Consider the following 21456-nt stretch of genomic DNA (forward strand, 5'->3'; position numbering starts at 1 on the left):
GAACTTGGCTTCTCTTGAGCAAGAGTGAAAGGCGGAGGATGCGCCCATCCACCCACACAGAGGTTTGTCTGCCGGAGTGAAAGCTTTAAAGCATTTCAAGAGCCTGCTTAACCGCAGATGAGTGGATCCAATCTCCTTCTATGGGCATATGAAGAAGCATGCAGGCAGTTTTTGAACATGCAAGTTCTCAGCTTTGCAAACCACAAAGCCAGGTCAGGCTTTAACTCAGAATCTGCATTCCCTCAGTCACCAGCCAGTCTGACTGGGAACCACTGAGAAATGCCTCTAAAATTAATCACAAAAAAGACATGAAACAAAAAAATTTCAGAACATTACTCAAGTTACCACTTTGAGAGATTTGTTGAGACCAGCCTCAGTCGATACTGGGGAAAACAAAACAAACAAACAAAAAAAAGCCAAAAAAAAAAAAAACCAAAAACAAAACAAAAACCAAAAAAACCAACAACTCCTTCCTTAGACTCCAGATAACACAGGGAAAACAAACAAACACAAAACCAAACTAAAACAGAAGCAGTCCTCAAAAAGAAAAAGGGAAAATTCCAGAGGAAGCCAGGTTTTGCCCCTGTAACCTTGTCCCCACAGCTTGCTTGTTCATCTGCATTGAGAACCCCACTAGCATTTCTGTCTGCTGCACTCTGAACCAAAATGACCCACGTGTATATTCATGACTTATTTAAAAATTACAATCTGTGGGGGGAAGGAGGAACGTCAATCAATCTAGGAATTTAGAGCTTGCCACTCTCTTTCCAAGTTGACAGCTTGGTTCCTTTAAATTTGCCATGATGGCTTTTCTATACAGCCAAACTGAGGATGCCCCAGCCAGGAGGCAGAAGGGGGATGGGAGGCTCCTTAGCACAGCCTCCACTTTGTCCACTCCAGGACTATCCCTTGCTCTCTTCCATCACCAAGGCTGAGGGCTGCAGGCTGGTAGTTAATTTCTGGCAAGCAAGTACCTGTTATTTCTCCTACAGGGGCCCAAAGTTATTTCCTTCTAAACCTTTTAGACCTGCCAGGGGTATTGCTGGGTTAGATAGTGCAAAAACCTTGGTGTGTGAAGACAAAGTTAGTGCGAAGAAAGAATAAAGTTAACAAATTGAAGGTTAAAAGAAAAACAGCTGCCAAGTTAGGGGGCAAAAAACCTGAAGTTGGGGAGTTATAGAACGTCAGAAGGACAATATACTTCCATTGCTTCATTTTCATTGCTACTGACGCACTTTAAAGAAATCAGTGCAGGTCATAGACAATACACCGTGGATGCACAAAACAAGGAGCTCAAACCAGCAACCCATACTTACAGAAAAGACATTGGCCACACTCATATACATACATACATATATACATACATACATGCATACATACATACAATAAATATTAAATATAGGCCTGACTCTGTATTATAACATTGTGTTGAACATAAACATAGGTTGTGATATTTTAAGTTAATATTAGATATTAAGATACACATATATCATTCTGTGACTCAATTGTTTTCTAAAAACCAGCCCACATGGTCAAGATCCTCAGAGCTGTCTGTCAAGGACCAAAACAACAACAAAAAAAAGGTGTGAATTGTCATTATATAACTCAACACTGTCAATCAATCAATCAAGATATAATTATAATATGTACATGCACAATATTTTATACTTTTAAATATTACTTTTATTTATCTATGTGTATGGATGTGTTTAGTCTTCACATATAGCTGTGCATGCTTAGCATCCTTGGAGGCCAGAAGAGGGAACTGGATCCTCTGGGACAGCAGTTATGGATGGTTGTAGGACATCATGTGGGTGCTGGCAATTGAACCCAGGTCCTCTGGAAGAGCAACCAGTGCTCTTAACTGCTGAGCCATCTCTCCAGCCCTAAGATGTTATACATTCATTAACAGATTGGTTGATTCAACAGTATCACAAGGCTTTTATTGTTTCCTTACCTTCATCTGTATCTATGACTTAAAGGGTTTTGTTTACTTGGGACACTTTTCATTTCAGTCTAGTATAGTAGAATCATAGAAGGTATGCCTATAAGCCTATATATAATGTTCATTATTAGAGAAAAGGGTAGAACATTATATACTGATAATGGTAAAAAAAAAATCTATGAGATCTCAAATCAACTAAAAAAGAGAAGTTTTGATATGATTTTGAAAAAAATGTATTAAAAGCTAGCCTTCAGACTCTATGCTACCCCCCCCCCTTTCCTGATGAAGGGATCAGCACATGCAATCTAGAATCCAACTGCAAATGAGCAGAAAAGTACTGCAGGGTGGGGTCAGTGGCTTGTGTCCCATCACAAGTGCAGCAACTGTTCCCTTGCAGTGGTTCCTTTCCTCACAGCTGACAGGCAAAAGTGTTCAGCATTTCTTAAGAAATGTCCACACTTTGGTCTTTGTTCTACTTGAGTTTCATGTGTTTTGCAAATTGTAACTTATATCTTGGGTATTCTAAGTTTCTGGGCTAATATCCACATTAAAAAAAAATAAAGTGTGATACACACACACACACAAAAAGTATTACCTGGTAAATGAAAACAGATAGGAGATTGCTCTTATCAATTAGAAGTTCCTTATGAATGACATTTAGGAGGAAGCCTGCTATATAGATTGTGACAGTTAATCTCTCCAAACTTAAAGTAGTAATAATTGTTAACTACAGCACTAGGGATGTGCTCACAACAGGCCATTTCCCCTTGCTTTTTGAAAATCTCTAATAATTTAAGAAATGGTACCATACAAGAGAGAAACTGGAGTTGCTTGATTTGTGTTGTATTTCTTTAAAAATTCTGACTTGTTCCTTTGATTTGCATCCTATATCTTGATCAACTATAATGCTAAATAAAATATTACTAGAATCGACTAAACTCAAAACTTGAAAATGATTTTAAAGATCAAAGAACAGTATATTGATACTGAACTCAGTGCTCTCAAATAGAAAAAGAAAATTCAGCTTATTGAGTCATCTCTTCAACTGTAAAAAAAAAAAAAAAAAGAAAAGAAAAGAAAAAAAGAAATGTATTGGTCATGTGTCTTGTTCTTGATTTGTTTTCTTTCTTTCTTTTTTTTCTTTTTTTAAATTACTGTTGTCTTCAGACACTCCAGAAGAGTGGCCCAAAATCTTGTTACAGATGGTTGTGAGCGACCATGTGGTTGCTGGGATTTGAACTCAGGACCTCTGGAAGAGCAGTCAGTGCTCTTAACAGGAGCCATCTCTCCAGCTTTTGATTTGTGTTCTTAAAGTATTGTTATGACAGTAAAGGAAAACCATTGTCTATGACAAGGCCATTTTCAATTCTTGTTCCCTTTCAATCCTGGATCACATGAATATAGATCTATTTCACATGATTACATCCTGGTGTCGGCAATTTTGTGCTCTGACCTGTTCATTTATTTTGCAAAACAAAAGCAAAACCCTGTTTTATAGTTCCACTTATTCACGTACTTATTTAGCAAGCATTTTTGAAGGTACATATTAGGATTCAAGCACTATTTCAGGTACCTCAAATATAAAAACACAAAAAAGCAGAGTCTGTGCATTTTAAAAAACTCTCTGTTTAGAGAAATATAGCCAGTATTTATAGTGCAAAACATCATAATAAACACATATTTAAAGGGCTCTGTGTGAACCATTTTAATGGCTTCATGTCTTCTAGGTAGATAATACAACTTAATTCTTTTCCTTGTTTATTTTTCATTATTACAAACACTGCTACAATTAACACAGTCCCTATATACATTTTTGTTAACCATTTTCAGCAGATAAATTCTTAGGGATGAGATATTTTATAATTATTGACATACCTTCATATAAATATATAGGTATACAAATTCACCACTTATACTAGGCACTGACGACAATCCAACCAGTAAATATTCTTTAAGTGAGCTGAAATCTACTAATTACTATCTTAATTTACACTTTAATAAATAGTAGGGTGGGATATTTTCACATAGTTAAAATTTTTCTCCATGGCAAGACATGCTAATACATACCTGTAATCCAACACTCTAAGGCAGGTTCAGGCAGCAGGAATCTAAGCACAAAGGATTCGTTGAGCTACCAAGAGAATCCTTGGCTCAGAACAATAAAAAAAATTTTTAAAAGGACTATTTTTCCTTATGGGATTTGTGATTATGGAAAATTCCTGTGTCATTTGGTATTGGTCTAACAGCTTCATAATATTTTTGTTCATTTTTGATTTTTGAGATAGGTCTTACTATCTTGTTCTGGCTGGCCTGGAACTTGCTACATAGACCAGGCTGGCCTGGAACTCATAGAAATCTGCCTGCCTCTACCTGTAGAGTACTGGGATTAAAAGCATGTATCACCTTGCCTGGCACCTTAATATACTTTTTATATATTACATTTATAACATTTTATAACAATACAGTTTCCCTGTGTGTTGTTCTCTTTCTTTGTTTAATTACCTCGATATACACTGATTTTAACATTTTTATTACTCATGTCTACTTTTTTATCATAGAATTTCTTCCATAGGTCTGATCTTAAGAAATCTGTCCATCCAACTAACTGTAAGGCATTTTCTAAATTAGTGATCAAGGGGGAAAGGCCCCTTGTGGGTGGTGCCATCTCTAGGCTGGTAGTCTTGGGTTCTATAAGAGAGCAGGCTGAGCAAGCCAGGAAAAAGCAAGCCAGTAAAGAACATCTATCCATGGCCTCTGCATCAACTCCTGTTTTCTGACCTGCTTGAGTTCCAGTCCTGACTTCCTTGGTGATGAACAGCAGTATGGAAATGTAAGCTGAATAAACCCTTTCCTCCCCAAAAAAAAAAAAAAAAAAAAAAAGAAATCTGTCCATCAGTGAATAGACGTTCTGCTCAGCTGTCCATTCATTTCTTATTCATCTAAGTTTCAATAAGTGTCCTACTTGACAGCAGACACTTTTAAAAGCTGAATAATATATTAGCACAAATTATCCAAAACTTAGAAACATACAAAGGAGGTTAAAGCATGTTCTCCCAGTGCCATGCTGGGAGCCCCATTAGTGACTTCTCTAGGGACACACGCCTTTGTTATACAAGTTAGAAACCTGAAAGCACTACAAATGATTCTTATCGGGCTATACTACCAACTGACTAGCAGAGATGCCAATCATCTGTCCTCTAGAAAAGCTAACCCCAAAGGTCTCAGTTTAATTGCTGTGCCAGTCACTATAGGGTTTGGCATCCAAGTTACTCAAGTATCTAAGCCCTCATCAACTTACTCATCACCCCAATCTTTATTCAAGCTTTGTTCTTTCACAGTTCTCCTGGCACAACCTTCTCATATTATAGATCTTTTAGTGGGGAGTTGAGGGCAGGTTAGGATTCGGTGAGAATCTAGGAACCTGACTTCTGCTGGCAGACCTGCCGACGATAGATAGCTCACTTCCAGACCCCCCCCCCCAACATCCACCCTGTTTTCTATAAATCATGAGCACCTGTAATGTCAACTGATATCCAGAAAATACATGCAAGTGGCACTCTTTACTTCTTTCTATATAAAGAGGCAAATGTTGAACCAGAATGAATGATGAAGTTCTAACAGTCCAAGGCACAAGATCCCCAAAGCATGAGGGAGCAGAGTGCAAGCAGCTCAGTGTCTCTAGGAACATTATACCAGTAAGGCTAGATAGTAAGGGGTAGATAGGAGCAAACATTCAGGGGAAAGTGGTATGGGAAACTGAGACTGTCACTAGTCAATAGAGTAGGCTTTGCCCCTTAGCCCTGCCTCTGCTACCTCTTGAGGGTTTTTGCTCATCCACACCATAAAGTGATCAGGATGATTAAGTGCCCTAACGTGTGAAGACCTTCCTCGTAGAGCTTGGAGTGAGGTCTTGGGTTCCACAGCAGAACAACAACAAAGGGACTGCAGGGAGGTTCTGAGGGAATGTGTGCTGTTGGCATGAGCATGGGCCTATCAAAAACCCCATAGCTCAGGCCATGGGAGTGGCAAAACCTTCCCCAGCTGAGACTCATAGAAATGACAATATCTTCCTCTGGTCAGAGTCCAAATGCTGACAGTGGGTACAGAAATGACCACTGTAGTTTTCTTCCCCCTTGCCCATGCTATGGCCTAAAGACTGATCCTCTCCAGACACTATATCTATTGAGATTTGCTTAACCTGTCTTCTTGCTCAGCTGTATAAAATAACCCTGCCTTCTTCTTTATCTGTATGTAATAACCCTGGTTCCTTCTTTATCTGCAATGTAATGACCCTGCCTCCTTGTTCAGCTATGTGCAATAACCCCACTTCCCTGCTCAACTGTGTAGAATAAATGCACTGAGTTTTGCTTTGCTTTGTTTTGCTTTGCTTTGTTTTCTTCAGGGGGTGGGAAGCAGCTGCAGCTTCTCCATAGAGTCCAGGCTATTCAATCCAACGTTATATTGTGAGTCTCTGTGTTCGCCATTTCTTCATCCCCTTGCTATCCCTAGTCAGGGTTCTAGCATCCAAGCCATGCAAGAACACAACAAAGAAAAACCCTTATCAGACTTGTCACCATACTTAGTCTTCCAATAAATGCCACATGCCACTTTTATTCTCTCTCAACTCAGTATTCTCCACAATGAAAACTGAGTGCCTACTCCAGAGATGGGTCTCTGCTATTGTGATCACTCAGACTCCAAAAGTCGACAGGGAAGGTGATGACACAGCACTGAAATTTCAAAGGTACTCTGTGTGTTATAGCACAAAGACAATGGCTTCAGATGGCCACACATCTGGCCCCCACCTCCACCTGGCCTAAACAAATTCCTCTGAAGGATCCACTTTCCCTAGGAGACTCAATTAGATGATTTTTAGAGTCTCTGGGTTTGACTCTCCATGGCTAAGGCCAATGGGCCTGTGCACAGGGAGCCAGGGCCCTTCATGCCTGGGCACACAGGTGGATCTGATAGCTACATGAGGCAACGGTGTCAGCTGAGCTACTTGCTTACCTCTCCTACAACCTCTATGATGTCCCCGACTTTCAGCTCCAGCTCATCGTCATTCTGGGGCAGGTAGCTGAATGCCACCTGGCATCGGCGTCTCCGTCGCTCTCCTGAATGGGAAAAGCAAAATATTTAGATACAGTTCTTCTCCCACATCCCACATACTAAGGTTTTAAAGAGAGACTTCCTAGGCATGCAGGCAAAGTAAGCTGAGTTATCTCAAATATGCTTCCCGGGGCATAGCTAGAGGCACAGCAGCCCTGGTCTCTTAGAGAGGCATTAGAAAGCGGAGCAATGCTTCTTGGTGTTTTGAAAAGCTGCTGGGTCAGAAACCCATGGACATGAGAAACTGACCCATTGGCACGGAAGGCAGAACCCCCCAACCCTGGAGCACTGGAGCACAGTGTTGCCTTAAACGCACTTCCATAGATGGTACTTTCTATTTGCTGCTCTTGGTTTGTAATGAAAGCTGATGTGATGTGCTAAAGAAAGGAGGATGGTCTACTTTTGATGCTAGCAAGGCAAAGAGCACTTCCCCCCACACACACACACACCCCGAAGTGTGCAAGGCAAATGAGAAAGTGGCCTGGCCTTTCTCTTACTAATCATCACCCTTTCAACACAGTGGACCTCAAGCCTGATAACCCAAAGCCAATTGGATTTCTGCTATTCTTGGTACAATTTCAAAAGTCCCACAGGGTTCAACATAGCCATTTGTGTCCCAGGGGATGTATTTGCAAGATGCCTGGCTGCTTCCGCAGAAGCAACCCAGGCAAGTCAAGGTTAAAAGTCAGAGCCATACTTCACTTAGAGGACACTGACTGTTATACCATGCCATCAATACAGTGGGTCCCACCAGGGGGGGCCTCTGACTTGGAGCTGGTACAAATATAGACACTACCATCTAAAGGACATCCATACTGCCTATGTGCACTGTGGGAGCAAAAATCATGCATGTGGGATGACGTGCAATAGTAGTGGTGGAAGCCAGGGGTTGGTGTATGAGGACTACGAACCGAGATGGGCATTGCTCAGAGGTTTGTTGCTTACAACTGAACACCTCACACCATTTCTTCACGCCACTACATGGCCTAGAAAAGCAACAGGATCAACGACTTCAAAGAAGTGCATTTAGAAAGGCCAGCATTATTTCTGGGTGTTGCCTCTGGAGACTCTTATTCTTTTCTAAGCTTTTCCCTGTAAAAGGAAGTCCCTGTCGGGATGATTACAGAGCACATTAGCCCTATCCCCTCACCCCTGAATGACATCACACAAAGAGGAAGGTGTTGAAACTACATCTATGGGCTTCCTGATCAATATTTTTCAAAAGCCAGTGGCCCCGTTTTCGCTTTCATTTTTCTATGTCTGTACCACCTCCCTACGGAAGAACAGGGTGGAACACAAAGAAGAGGGCAGAAGTTCAGGATCAATATCTCGTCTAATCACATCTTCAGCCACTAAACTAATGATCTCTACCTTTTTGCACAAAGTCACAAGCTACTGAATCTTGATAAGAACAAACTCAGAGCTCACAGCAACATCCTAGGTTAGCAATGTGACTGAATTGTGTAACCTTGGAAGGAGGACCTGGCTCTGCATGGGCCAGAGGACCTAAGCATATTGCCTCTCCAAAGGACAAGGCTAAAGGACTGGTATGCCAGTGCAATGCATCCTGTCAAAAGCTGGCTATGATGGGACACATCTGTAGTTCCATTGATCAGAGGGCTGAGGCAGGAGATCCCAAGTTTCAGGCCAGGGTAGGCTATTCAGGAAGATCCTATTTCAAAAAGAAAAATGAAAAACAACCACTATTGCTCTATAGCTCCCAACAATGCAGAAGACAATTCAGGTACTAGACACTAAATTGCACATAGTTCTCGTCCTAGCAAAGAAAATCTGGGTGACAGGGATTTTTTGCCCTCCTTCCCCCACTTCCCCATATACATCCCTTGGGATAAAGTTTTAGGAATTTGTAAGTTTTAATTTTCTAGGGTTTGTTTTTATACATTTTATTTAATTTCAGGGGGTTGGAGAACTATACATGCACCACAGTATGCACATGGAGGTAAAAAAACAACCTGGGAAAGTCAGTTCTCTCACCATGTAGATCCTAGGTGCCGAGCTTAGTGGCAGGTGCCTCTATGCACTGAGCCATAGAATCAGGTGCCCATTACCTATTATGTAATTACCTATTACCTATTATGAAATTCACTCTAACAATACAATTCTAAGCACGAAATGAAATAACAAATGTCTGAAAAGTGATACAATCACAGAAGCCACCAAATCCAGACCAAAGTGAAATAGCACCAAAAGGCCCAGAAGGTTCTAACCAAAGCCATAAACGTTACATATAATTGGTAAAGGGTGTGGGGGGAGTCGATGATATGTTAAATGAAGTAGTCAAATGGAATACTGCAGACAGAAAGGCTTAAGCAAGGAGGGAGGAGGAGTAGGGAAATCAGGGGATGAGGGGGAGCTGACCCAAATGAAGATGGTATCATAGGTACTCAAGACTGAACTTTAAAAATGAGTGGAAGGATAGTAAAATACATGAGAAATAAGAGAAAACAGGGAAATAAGAAATACTGAGGGTTAAAGGGTTAATTGGGCATGGGGAGGAGGAACGGGAGAGAGCAGCAGGGCTGAGTGGTTTAATCAAAACCAAGAATCTATGAAAAGCCTTATGGAAACTCATTAGTTAATGAACAAGTTTCAAAATACAACATTTTTTGAACAGAATTGCCCTGCATATAACTGTCAGAAGACATAGATTATTAAATGAAAATCACAGTGTAAGACCCAACATCTTCTGGCCTTCTCAAATACCTGCATGCATCCCAGTGAGTGTATACACACACACACACACACACACACACACACACAAATAAATGTTTTTGAAAATTTAAAACATAGCACCTAGCTTAACACTGTACAAATGGCAAAGGCCAAGATGATATATCCTTAGGGAAAAGATTATTCCAACAGATTCAGAACCTGGAACATACTCATCTAAATCTATGCATTAGAGACCATAAAATCTTACATGGTACCAAAGGAATGATGCATTCGCTAATTTCTCTCTGACAGCTAGCCAATATTTCTTAAATGGTTCGGAGGTTACTTAACTGGTGCCATAAAATCTTATAATGTACACTGTCAACATACCAAGAAAAGCCCTAGAGGACAAAAAGAAAGATTCAGAGGCAGCTGGTGCTAAAGGTGGCCCATCTCTTCCTTTGAGAAATGTCTTCATTTCTTTGAGCCGGGGTCTCCAGAAGTAGTCCAGACTAGCCTCAAATCTAAGACCTTCCTAGCTTTGCCTTCCAAGTGCTAGGATTAGAGGCACGGGCCACCCCACCTCCTGATGCCCATGTCCCCATATTACTGTATCTCAACCACAGGAGTTATAAATAAAAGGGTTGGGATGAGCAATCATTTTGCAAAGGAGGAAAAGACCAGTGATTTACTCAGAATCGCTAAGCTAGTAAGAGGCAGTATTTTCCTTGCCTTGTGGTCAGAGGTCTCTCTCCAGTCCCAGATGAGGCAAATCAATTCACTAGTCCCAAATTCTTTGCAGTCTGTATTCACTGCTTCCTGTAACACTGTGATACTACACCAGCTCTTCACTCTGACTTTCACTAAAAAGTTCCCAAACTGTCGGCCTTCTGTTTCTCTGGACCTCAGCTCTGCACACCATTGACCTAAACTTGAGTGCTGGCTTTAAAACCCAGTTTGGGTATGAGGAGGAACACAGACTGCATTCACCTAGGATAACATAAGAAGTTTCAGGGTGTCTCTTACCACTTTTTCTTGCCCTACTATTTCACTGACATTTACTAGTGAATCATGGGCTTCCTTGAAAGGGCATTACAATGACATCACTTCCTTTTGGGGTTTTTTCCCCTAAAGATTAGAACCAAGAATGGTTTGCCCACACCTGGGATTTGGACTCTTATTTTCAGCCACCATCTTCTTGCTCAGTCCAACTTGTGACACACATAATAAACACGACCAACAATATACATCTATGTTAGACAAACTAGAGAGTGGAGCATCTGTGTTTTTCCTTCTTCATGGCAACAGCACTGCCACTGTTTAGGTCACTTCTGTGTTTCCAAGGCAAGGTCACTTTAACTTCTCATGCATCATTGGAAAAAGGAAAGGACATGATGCACACATTGCTTACCCAAAAGTACAAATAAGGAAAAATATCCCAATGCATATTTGCTACTTCTCTACTTAATATCCTGATAGCATGTTGGCCCTAAAATACACATGCATGAATATGTGCCCATATGCAAGAACGTGGACCCAGACACATAGCAAAGCAGGCACAACCTCAAGTTTCTCGCTGGAACTAACAGCCACATTCCTAACAAACGTGGTTAATAAAATAATACCAGCTAACATATATTGAGCACTTACACTCAATGCTTAAGACTATTAGATACATTACCTGTATCATGCCATTTTGTTTCTACATTGATCTCTAGGTAGATTATAGGCTTTCTTTTTATAAACAATGAATTTGAGGAAGACATGGCAATCAATTATTTCACCAGAGGTTTTATAGCTTATAAGTAGAAGGCTTTGTTTTCAAACCTGGCGACATAATTCTAAAGATGCTGCTGACCATCCAGCTGGCTGTTCTTAAAATAAATCTCAGCTCTATGTTGAGGTTTCAAAAAGAATCGTGTATAGGGGTCAGAGAAACGGTCCAGTGGGTAAAAGTATTTCGATCCTCAGAATCCACATAAAGGTAGAAGGGGAAACTGACTCTACAAAACTACATGCACGTGCACACACATACACACACCACATAACCCCAATAATAAATAATAATAATAATAATAATTAATAACAACAACAATAATAATCTGGATGAGCTAGTATAGTACATGGTTAAGAGTTAAAACCAGAAAGTAAAAAAACTCAAATCACAAAACTTTCCAGCAGCTACTAGGAACTGGGCCCTACAGGACCCCCACATAAAAGAAATGCACCAGTTATATGGGGAGACATTATAGTATATTCCCCTTCTCTAAGACTGAAGTTGCTGAAATTAGAAACCACACCATGACTCCAGTCCCAGAATAAGGCACACACTGATGTCTTAGATCCTTTATCCTACAGTCTTGTGGCATGTGAAACTTTCACTAGACCAAATCTATTTACTGGCCACAGAAATATAACAAATAACATCCTGAACAGAAAGTCTTTGGGTCAATTGACAATATCTGACACTCACAAAATCTACTTTTTGAGAGTTCACATCTTTCCCAACAGCAGTAAATTATATAGGCTTAAATTATTTGATATGTGGGTCCTAAGGATGTAGTTCGCTTATTAGTGTGCTTGCTTAGTATGCAGACAGCCTTGGTGTGGTAATACATTAACACATTCCTGTAATACCAGAGAGATAGAGACAGAGACAGAGAGACCGAGAGTTACTTAGTAACCAAATCATAAAAGAGAAAGTACCGTCGAAGAAGAGTCAAAGAGAAAAATTTCCCATTTCCAGGGTTACCTCAGGCATTTTTCCTAGATTGTTCTTGGAACCATATGTACCAGGATCTTAAAGTACAGGGCACACCTACTGAACATAGCTTCTGTGGTAGGGTCAGAAACTTGCTGTTTCTCCATATGATAATGCTCACAAAAATCTAACCCCGAGGTAATGACTTAGTACCACAAGTTATAGACAATAGAAAAACACCTCACAGGAACTGACAATCAGTCCTTGGACGATGTGAAGCCATTGCTTCTCAGTCTTGACTACACACTGCCATCTCTTTGGGACCTTTCAGGAAACTACTGATGCCTTCCTAAATGGCAGTCTTTGAGGAACGAGATCTCCACAGAAAATGTTTTCATTCAGCACTGGCAAAAAGAAAATACCAGATGCATCGAATTTTATGAAAGACCACAGCACCAGCTCTACAGGCCTTCCCGTGTCTCCCAAGGGAACAGGAGATCGTGTACTGAGGAGTGTATTACAACTTGTCTGACATGTTCCAACAGGTGGCAAGCTAGATAGGCAGGTAGATAAGACTAGAGAGTTAAGGAGTAAGAAGTAAAACTCTTTCTGTAACAAAAGAATATTGACTAATAACATAAAGCAATGTAAGCACACATGATCTCCATTTTGTAGACATCAGAGCAACTTGATTCTGGCAAGAATCAATGTCTCCTGAAAGCACTGGGTGAATCTTTCTGAGGACTGGGATATTTACAGAACCTCTAGATATCTCCCTCAAGTTACCTTTAATTACAAAAACGCAGCTCCTCTTGATTGCTTCACCAATCAAGGAGCAAGCTGACATGACTCCTGACCAGCTGCAACTACAGAATACTGTGCACAAATACTGGCTTCAATCTAGCCATCAGGAGACCAAAGTTTCCAAGGAACTAGTCTACAAAAACTGTCCTGATTTTTTTCCTCTTATTAAAGTCTGTGTCACAAAGTATTTCTGAAGGGTAAGAAACTACTATACTCTCAAAACACAAAACACAAAACAAATCTGATTTCCCACAAATGGGATTCTTGTATGTGCAACTCTCTCTCTCTCTCTCTCTCTCTCTCTCTCTCTCTCTCTCTCTCTCTCTCTCTCTGTGTGTGTGTGTGTGTGTGTGTGTGTGTGAGAGAGAGAGAGAGAGAGAGAGCACGCACATGAAAGAAGAAAGAGAGAGAGAGAGAGAGAGAGAGAGAGAGAGAGAGAGAGAGAGAGAGAAAGAGAGAACACAGGTGTATGTATGTGATGTAATATGCAATTTTTGTTGTGCTTTTTCTTTGGCTCTTTTTCTTGCTTGGTGTGGCCTATTCCAACTTATTTGTTTTTGTTTTATATTATTATTATCTCTTAGATGCCTGTTTGTTTTCTCATGAGAGACAGAAAGGGTAAGGATCCAGATGGGAAGAGAAGTGGGGAGGAACTGGGAGAAGTAGAGGGGAAACCATTATCAGAATATATTATGTGGGGAAGGGGAATCCATTTTAAAAGAAAAGAGAACAAAGACTAAAAACCCAAAACCTGGGTATCCCATAAATATACATAAACATTATATGTAAACTTTTAAAAGACTTATGATATATGCATGGTCCATAATTTGATTCTTGATGCTTTTAAAGCTTAGCATTATGGGGAGTATTAGGGAAAACTGAGTCTGGGCTAATTCTAAATAATTATTTTACATTAATGTTACTTTTTCTGGGCATGTTAATTCTATTACAGTTATACAGCACAATGCCTTTGATTTTTCACAAATGTACTCTAAGGTATTTAGGGACAGTAACCTGATGTTTGTAACTTACTCTGAATTTATTTAAGAAAAAGCAAAAGGGGGTGACAACCGAATTATCTAGGTGAGTATATCAATGTTGTCAGATTTTCTGTAATTTGAAGTTTGTATGAACAAATTTTTGAGGGGAAAAAAGAGAAAAATATCAGTGTTGGGGCCCCATGTCTTGAAATTCAGATACCAATTGCCTAAAATGTAGTCTGGGCATCTGAATTTTTGGAAGCTCCCTGGGTGACTCTAACATGCAGCCAATGTGGACAGACATCTAGACAGATGTATTGTTCAAAGACCATCAAGCCAAATGCATTTTTTTCCATTATTACTATGTTACTGTGGTGCCATGTTGGGCATCTTCTCCAACAAGGAAGTCATATGACTAAATACCTGACTGTATTATCCTAACCCAGGTGAATGCTGCCATATTGGTTTTATTTCACAGGCATTTGGTACAGTTGTACTAAGTACTTCTGAGCTCTGAAGATGTACTTCTGGGAACAAGAGGATTAAAAAAAATTATCTGGCATGAAGCATTATCAGAAACTAACTGTTAATCTGGGAAGGGGAGTTTCCAATAACTTCCCAAGTTAATGAGCATCATATAGGCTTCTTGAAGAAGCTGCCCTTAAACTGAGAGCTTCTTTATAAGAAGGCAGACTTCTTATTGCAGGGTCGAAAAGCAATATAAACTAAACATGGCACTTTGTACATCAAGTGAATTCCAGATGAAAAGGAAAAGCTGTGGACTCTGCACCATGACCTCTACTAGAAATACTGCCTCTTATCAGACTGTTTGAATGTGGTATGTCCCAGAGTAAGAGAAGGGCACTTTAGAAGGCAAGCGGACTCCAGAATAAAAGGGTCTACCTAGATCTTGCTTTGCAAAGCCCTCTTGGCTGCAACTGGACTGTTGCAAGGGAAATATAGACTGTGTAATCAGAACTGCCAGTACCGTGTAGTCCCCAGAGATGAGCCTGCTTTTTTCTCCAAGGGGTATAAACAGTCAACAGCTTTATGTGGCAGAAACCAGGAAATCCATTTGCCTGTTACTTCGAAGACAGTGGTTGTGAAGAAAACAGTAAAAGCTATGCTAGCCCTCACTTTGTCCTAAGAGAAAAATGTAAAAGCCATGGGGATTCATCTCTTAGGGCCTTTGAGCTTTAGAAGGTAATAAGGGAGACAGACAGAGCCCATCATTATATAAGGAAAACCAACTTCATCATGTTGAATATGAAGGAAATGAGCATCTAATACCTCCTATGTGATGTATTCCCCCTCAAGGCCTAAGTGCCTTTCCTCAATTCCTTCTACCAGCCCTATGAAGCTCAGGCTGGTGACCACACGTTTGGGGACAAGCAGTGAAAGACTATTTAACTTATCTAAGGCATGTGAGTTAGGTATTAATCCAAGAGACAGTTAAGAAGGAAGAATAAGCCAGAATCTCAATGGGGCACTCTAGGTGTCAAGTATAAGGATTTCATTTTTGGAACATGAGAAATCAGAGAAAAATCCCTGGATAGGGAAGCATGGAATATGAGGTGATAAGGAAAACAATTCAGAAGAAGGCAGCTAGTATCAGAGATGTGGGAAAGGCTTTGAAGAGATAGCCCTAAATCAGTTGAATGGCCCAAGAGAAGGGAAGTGCAGACATAAAGCATTAAAAGATAATGGGAGAAATACTATACCTGGTAAGAAAGGCTAATACAATCAAGAATGTAGATATCCATAGCACCATGAAATCTGCTACCTCCTTTGGAGCCAATGACCCCCTCTTACTTATCCTTGATGCCCAGCGTATAGTCCAGAGTGTGTCTGACAAATGAATGAATCAGTCAACTAATGAATACTTACAACGCATATTACCTATGGGTCATGGTTTTATGAAGGCAAATTCCCAGACAGTCCAAGAAGGACTAGAAGGAGAGGAATGGTAGAGAAAAAGAGAGATAATGCTTCATTGTGGTGTTAAACAGGGAACCTACTATATGTCTGCTTAAAACACAATGGTATCAACTGAACACAGTAGCACATACCTCCACTCCTAGCAATTCAGTTTGGAGACAGAGACAGGGCTGCTGCAAGCTAAAGGTCACCTTGGTCTACACTGTTACTTCCAAGCCAGCCAGGGCTGCTTAGTAAGAAAAGGAAAAAATATAAGTGGTATCTTGAATTGTTGACACTGTGGGGATGGAAGCAGGGCAGACACTGGAGTGTTGCCATTGTGTGAGGGGTCACTCATTCTTCACCAGCATGTAGCACAAAGCCTTTGCAAACTTATAGAATAATCTATTTCTGTTTCCTCTTACACATTTATAGTCCATGCACAAGTATTCATACTAACCAGTAGAACAGAGATTTCTATTAACAAGAAATCATGCATAGGTCCTCCAAAAGACAGAAAACATTTATTTTAGATAGCCAGGTTAGAAACTCCATAGGAAGATCAATAGAGGCAAGTAGCCTGGACCCTTGGGGTTCCCAGAGGCTGAACCACCAACCAAAAAAACATACATGGGCTAAACCTAGTCCCTCTGCACATACGTAGCAGATGTGCAGCTTGGTCCTCATGTGGGTCCCAAACAACTGGAGTGGAGTCTATCCCAAGAGCTGTTGCCTATCTGTGAGATATGTACTTCTAGCTGGGCTGCCTTGTGTGGCCTCAGTGGGAAAGGATGCACCTAGTCTCACAGAGACTTGATGTGCCAGGATGGGGGGATACCCAGGGGTGACCCCATCCACTAAGAGGAGAGGGGGAGGGGAAAAATTCTGGGAGGGGGTGACTGAGGGGCAGTGAGAGGGATGTAAAGTGAATAAATAATGTAAATTATAATGCATATGTATACAGACATGTAAGCAAGTAATGACAGCAGTTGGGAGGGAGGCATACAGATTCAGTTAAGTGTGTTTGCATATCAATTTGATTTTACAAAGAACATATAATATGCTGAAATAGGTCTCATTTCAAACAACATCAGTTATCTGCTAAAATAATTACCTTGTTCTGTGAAGCTCATCTTCATAGATGCTTAACATGCTGAACATGCTTAAATTACATTAATGGCAAGTTCCTATTTCACAAGTAAATAAGTACTAATTGAATCAGACAAAAAGATGCATTTATTTCATGGACTGAATGATAAGGGGGTACTGGCTACCCTATGACAGGAAACCCATTAAGAAAACAGGAGACGTGAGCTCAAAGAACTCTACATCTATAGCTCATACTAGTCAGTATTCCAATCATACTGCTGTTAGTGTCCTAAGGAGACAACAAGATTCCATTAGGACCAATCCAAGATTGCTGTTCCTGGCCTGATTCCTCTCCATCTACTTGTCCAGGCCCTCCTTGTACAGGACACGGGGACCCCCGTCTATCTTCTGAGCCTGTTTACTCACTCATATTTTTATAATAACAGAGATGGGGTAGGGGGAAAAGGGCATGGGGGAGAGGGAGGAGGAGGAGAAAAAGGGGGAAGAGAGAGGAGAAAGGGGATGTGGAGGAGAGAAGAAAGAGAGAGGAGAAAGGAGAGAGAGAAGAGGGAGGGAAGAGAGGGAGGTGGGACAGGGAGAAGGGGTAAGGAGAGAGAAGGGAGACAAAGAAAGGGGAGAGGAGGGACTGAAGGCGGAGGGAAGGACAGGGAAGAGAGAGGGAGAATAGAGAGAGAGGGAGAGAGAGAGAGAGAGAGAGAGAGAGAGAGAGAGAGAGAGAGAGAGAGAGAGAGAGAGAAGAGGAAAGTTGTGGTGGTTTAAATAAGAATGGGCTCCATAGGGGCTGGAGAGATGGCTTAGGGGTTAAGAGCACTGACTGCTCTTCTGAAGGTCCTGAGTTCAAATCCCAGCAACCATATGGTGGCTCACAAACATCCATAACGAGATCTGGCGCTCTCTTCTGGAGTGTCTGAAGATAGCTCCAGTGTACTTACATTTAATAAATAAATAAATAAATCTTTAAAAAAAAAGAATGGGCTCCATAGACTTATTTATATGAATGTTTCATCATGTGGAAGTAGCAATACTTAAGAAAGATTTGGAGGTTTTGCCTTGCTGGAGCAAGTGTGTCACCAGAGGGGAGTCTCTGGGGTTTCAAATGCTCCAGCCAGGCCCAGTGTCTCTTCCTATGGATCCTGGTGTAGAACTCTCAGCTACTTTTCCAGCACCATGTCTGCCTGTGTGCTGCCACGATGATAATGAACTAAACTTCGGAACCTGTGAGCCAGCCCCAATTAAATACATTCCCTTATCAGGGTTGCCATGGTCATGGTGTCTCTTCACAGCAATGAAAATCCTAAGACAGAATGGGAGGCAAAGAGAGGAAGAGAAAAACTTTGAGCACAACATGAGGCCACTTTTCCACATTTCCCTAACCACCTCTGCTTTGTTCTTGGTCCATTGTATTTTCCTTATTTGAAAGCATCAATTTGTCATCAGTTTGTCTGCACCCTTTCAATATGACACCTCTTGGCTTTTTTGTGCTCACCTTTTTCAATAAATTTGACTCATTTACCAAACTCCCACATATGTCTTATTATGGTTATGATGATTCTACTTCTTCATAAATACCCACTCATAACTCAGTATGTGGGCCCAGGTGCTGTGTATCTAGAAAAAGAGGAAGAACACAACTCCAGGATCTAGTCCCTTCTCTGCCCTAGACATTACAGATTGGGATACCCCGTTTAACAATACTACTGGCAATAGTCTTAAAGCTGGCTCATTAGGCACCGTGGATATAACTTAGTTGGTACAGTGCTTGCCTACCATGCATGAAGCTCTTGGTTCAAGCCCCACCATCACATAAAAATGGGTGTGGTGGTATACATCTGTAATCCTTGCACTCAGAATGTGGAAGCAGGATGATAGAAATTTAAAGTCTTCTTTCACTATATCTCAAGTTCAAGGCTAGCCTAGGTATCTCCTAAAGGACAATTGGCTGAAAAAAAAAAAAACCTGAGTTTCTAGAAGAATATAGAAAACAACAATCTTTTGAACTGACTTTCTGAAATTACCAATTTTGCTTGATCTGTCCTGATTTTTATTTGTTTAAATAAATTTTTAATGTTTATTTGCTTTTAAGGCAGGGTTTGACACAGCCCAGTCCTTATGATCTGGAACTTGCTATGCTGTTAAAGGTGATCTTGAACTCCTGATGCTTCTGGCTGTCCATTCCACGGTCTACGGACTACACCATGCTACACTCTGATGTTCAAAAGCCACATCTGCAATTCTGGTGTCATGCACATGAAGAACTCATGAAATGTTTTCCACCTCAACTATCTTATAAAAATGGTATGTAAAATACTGTGAAAGGCTAATATGAGCTGTGATTTTCCTGCTCATAGACACATAGTTCACAAGAAGCATTATGGTCATGTCAAAAATGCCTGCAGCTCAAAAGGTAGAAGAGACACAGAGCCCAGAGGGCTCCCATGTGCAACTACCGTAGGCCCTTGGCATCAGTTTCCTTGTGTACAACATGGGTGTGATAGGCAGAGACCTGCTTTACAGGAGGGCTTCCTTTTACTTGACTCCATCCTTTGTAACATTTGGTTTTACATTCATAAATCTAGTAGAAAGCAGCTTTGTTAAATTACCTATACCAGCTCAACCAATTTTCTTTTCACCAGCCTTTTTTTCCCCCATCAGAGAGACATAAACGCATCACACTGAGAAAACATAATCAGCGAGGTCTCTAAGCACACCAGTTCTGTTGCTTGCCTCGAGCTACTCTCAGACCTTGGCTTTAGCCTTTCAGTGCACCTCCCACTCAAAGGTTACTTCACGAAGGTTTCCTCGGCCTAGGCAGCTAGTCTTTGGGAGGAAAATTCTGGATTTTTGCAGGGAAGAAAACCCAACATATTAAAGCACTTTGCTCTTCTCTGATTTAGCAAGGCTGATTTGGGCAAAATGCCCAAAAGAACTCAACATATTTATAGAGTTCTGTTTGATCTACTTTTAAATGCTCCATGCAGAGTCATTCAAGCGAAATGAGAATACAGAATTTTAAAGGAAAAGCTGAGGAAAGATTCTAAATATAGGTTATTTGTTGGGCATAAGCAAGGCCTTCTCCCCAATACTCTGCCCTCCAACATATTTTAAGGGGTTTTCAGTCTTTGCTGCTGACAAATGGATCTCTGAGATCCAAACATTTATGGTAAAAAAAAATGGAGGAGGAGGAGGAGGAGGAAATGATGGAGGGAGGCACAGAGGAGGAGGCAACAGAAAAGATGAACATTTTAAAAATTGTGAAAGGCATCTAGAAAAATCCTAGAGACCCTCATTTGGGATCTATATCTCTTTCTGAATCTTAGAGAAGCTGAGAGGAAAACAGCATAATCAAATCGAGAATGTCCCAGTTTTCAAAGTACCAACAAATGGCACTGTGGTAGGAAGATGGGTGACAGAAAGTCCCACATTAGCATCTCTTGGAGGAAAGGAAGATCTCTGCCACGAGTAGTGACTTGTTGTTTGTTTGTTTGTTTGTTTGTTTGTTTTTAAAAGCTGACTCGTTTGTAACATGGATTCCCTTCTAATCCCTATCAGAAACAAAAAGTAGGGTCCAGAGAGTGAGGGAGACCTAGGTGCTGATGAGTTTTTTAAAACTAATAAAGGCCTCAAAACTCATTCCTTGGGATCTAAGAGGGTCACATAAACAGAGGTCCTTAATTGGGGTCTTTGAGCAGAAACAAGGGGGTCTGTCACCAAAGAGATGGCTCGGGGAGTAAAGGTGCTTACTGCCAGCTGGGTGTGGTGGTGCACACCTTTAATCCCAGCACTCAGGAGGCAGAGGCAGGCGGATTTCTGAGTTCGAGGCCAGCCTGGTCTACAAAGTGAGCTCCAGGACAGCCAGGGCTATACAGAGAAACCCTGTCTCGGAATTAAAAAAAAAAAAAAAAAAAAAAAAAGTGCTTACTGCCAAGCTGGAGGACCAGAGTTCTAACCCCAGGAAGTATGTGATGGAAAATCAGAGGACTTACTCCCTCAAGTAAACTGCTGACCTCCACACACACGGGCTGGCTCAGCACACTACCAGGACATACATGAATAAATGTAATTGAATTTTCTTACAAATGATTCAGGGAAATCTGAAATTTATATAGGGGCTTGGAATGCAGCTCAGTGATGGGGCACTTGCACAGCATGTCCACAACCATCTCTAGCACTAATAAATGCATAAACTTAGACAGGAAGAAAAATGGTACCATCCTCTA

General features: G+C 40.9%; 1 protein-coding gene across 6 annotated transcripts in view; it reads right to left on the reverse strand.

Annotated features, from left to right (window-relative positions):
* The window catches only part of Sh3kbp1 (SH3 domain containing kinase binding protein 1), a 358871-nt gene that overhangs the window by 179160 nt on the left and 158255 nt on the right, over window positions 1–21456 (reverse strand). For all 6 annotated transcript variants that reach the window (XM_029473429.2, XM_029473430.2, XM_029473431.2 and 3 more), the window contains exon 4: window positions 6956–7059. In XM_029473429.2, coding sequence (XP_029329289.1) covers window positions 6956–7059 — 104 coding nt within the window. The remainder of the gene's footprint in view (window positions 1–6955; window positions 7060–21456) is intronic.

The sequence above is a fragment of the Mus caroli genome, unplaced genomic scaffold (genome assembly GCF_978045245.1).
Source record: "Mus caroli unplaced genomic scaffold, Mus_caroli_1 scaffold_5, whole genome shotgun sequence".
Lineage (NCBI taxonomy): Eukaryota > Metazoa > Chordata > Mammalia > Rodentia > Muridae > Mus > Mus caroli.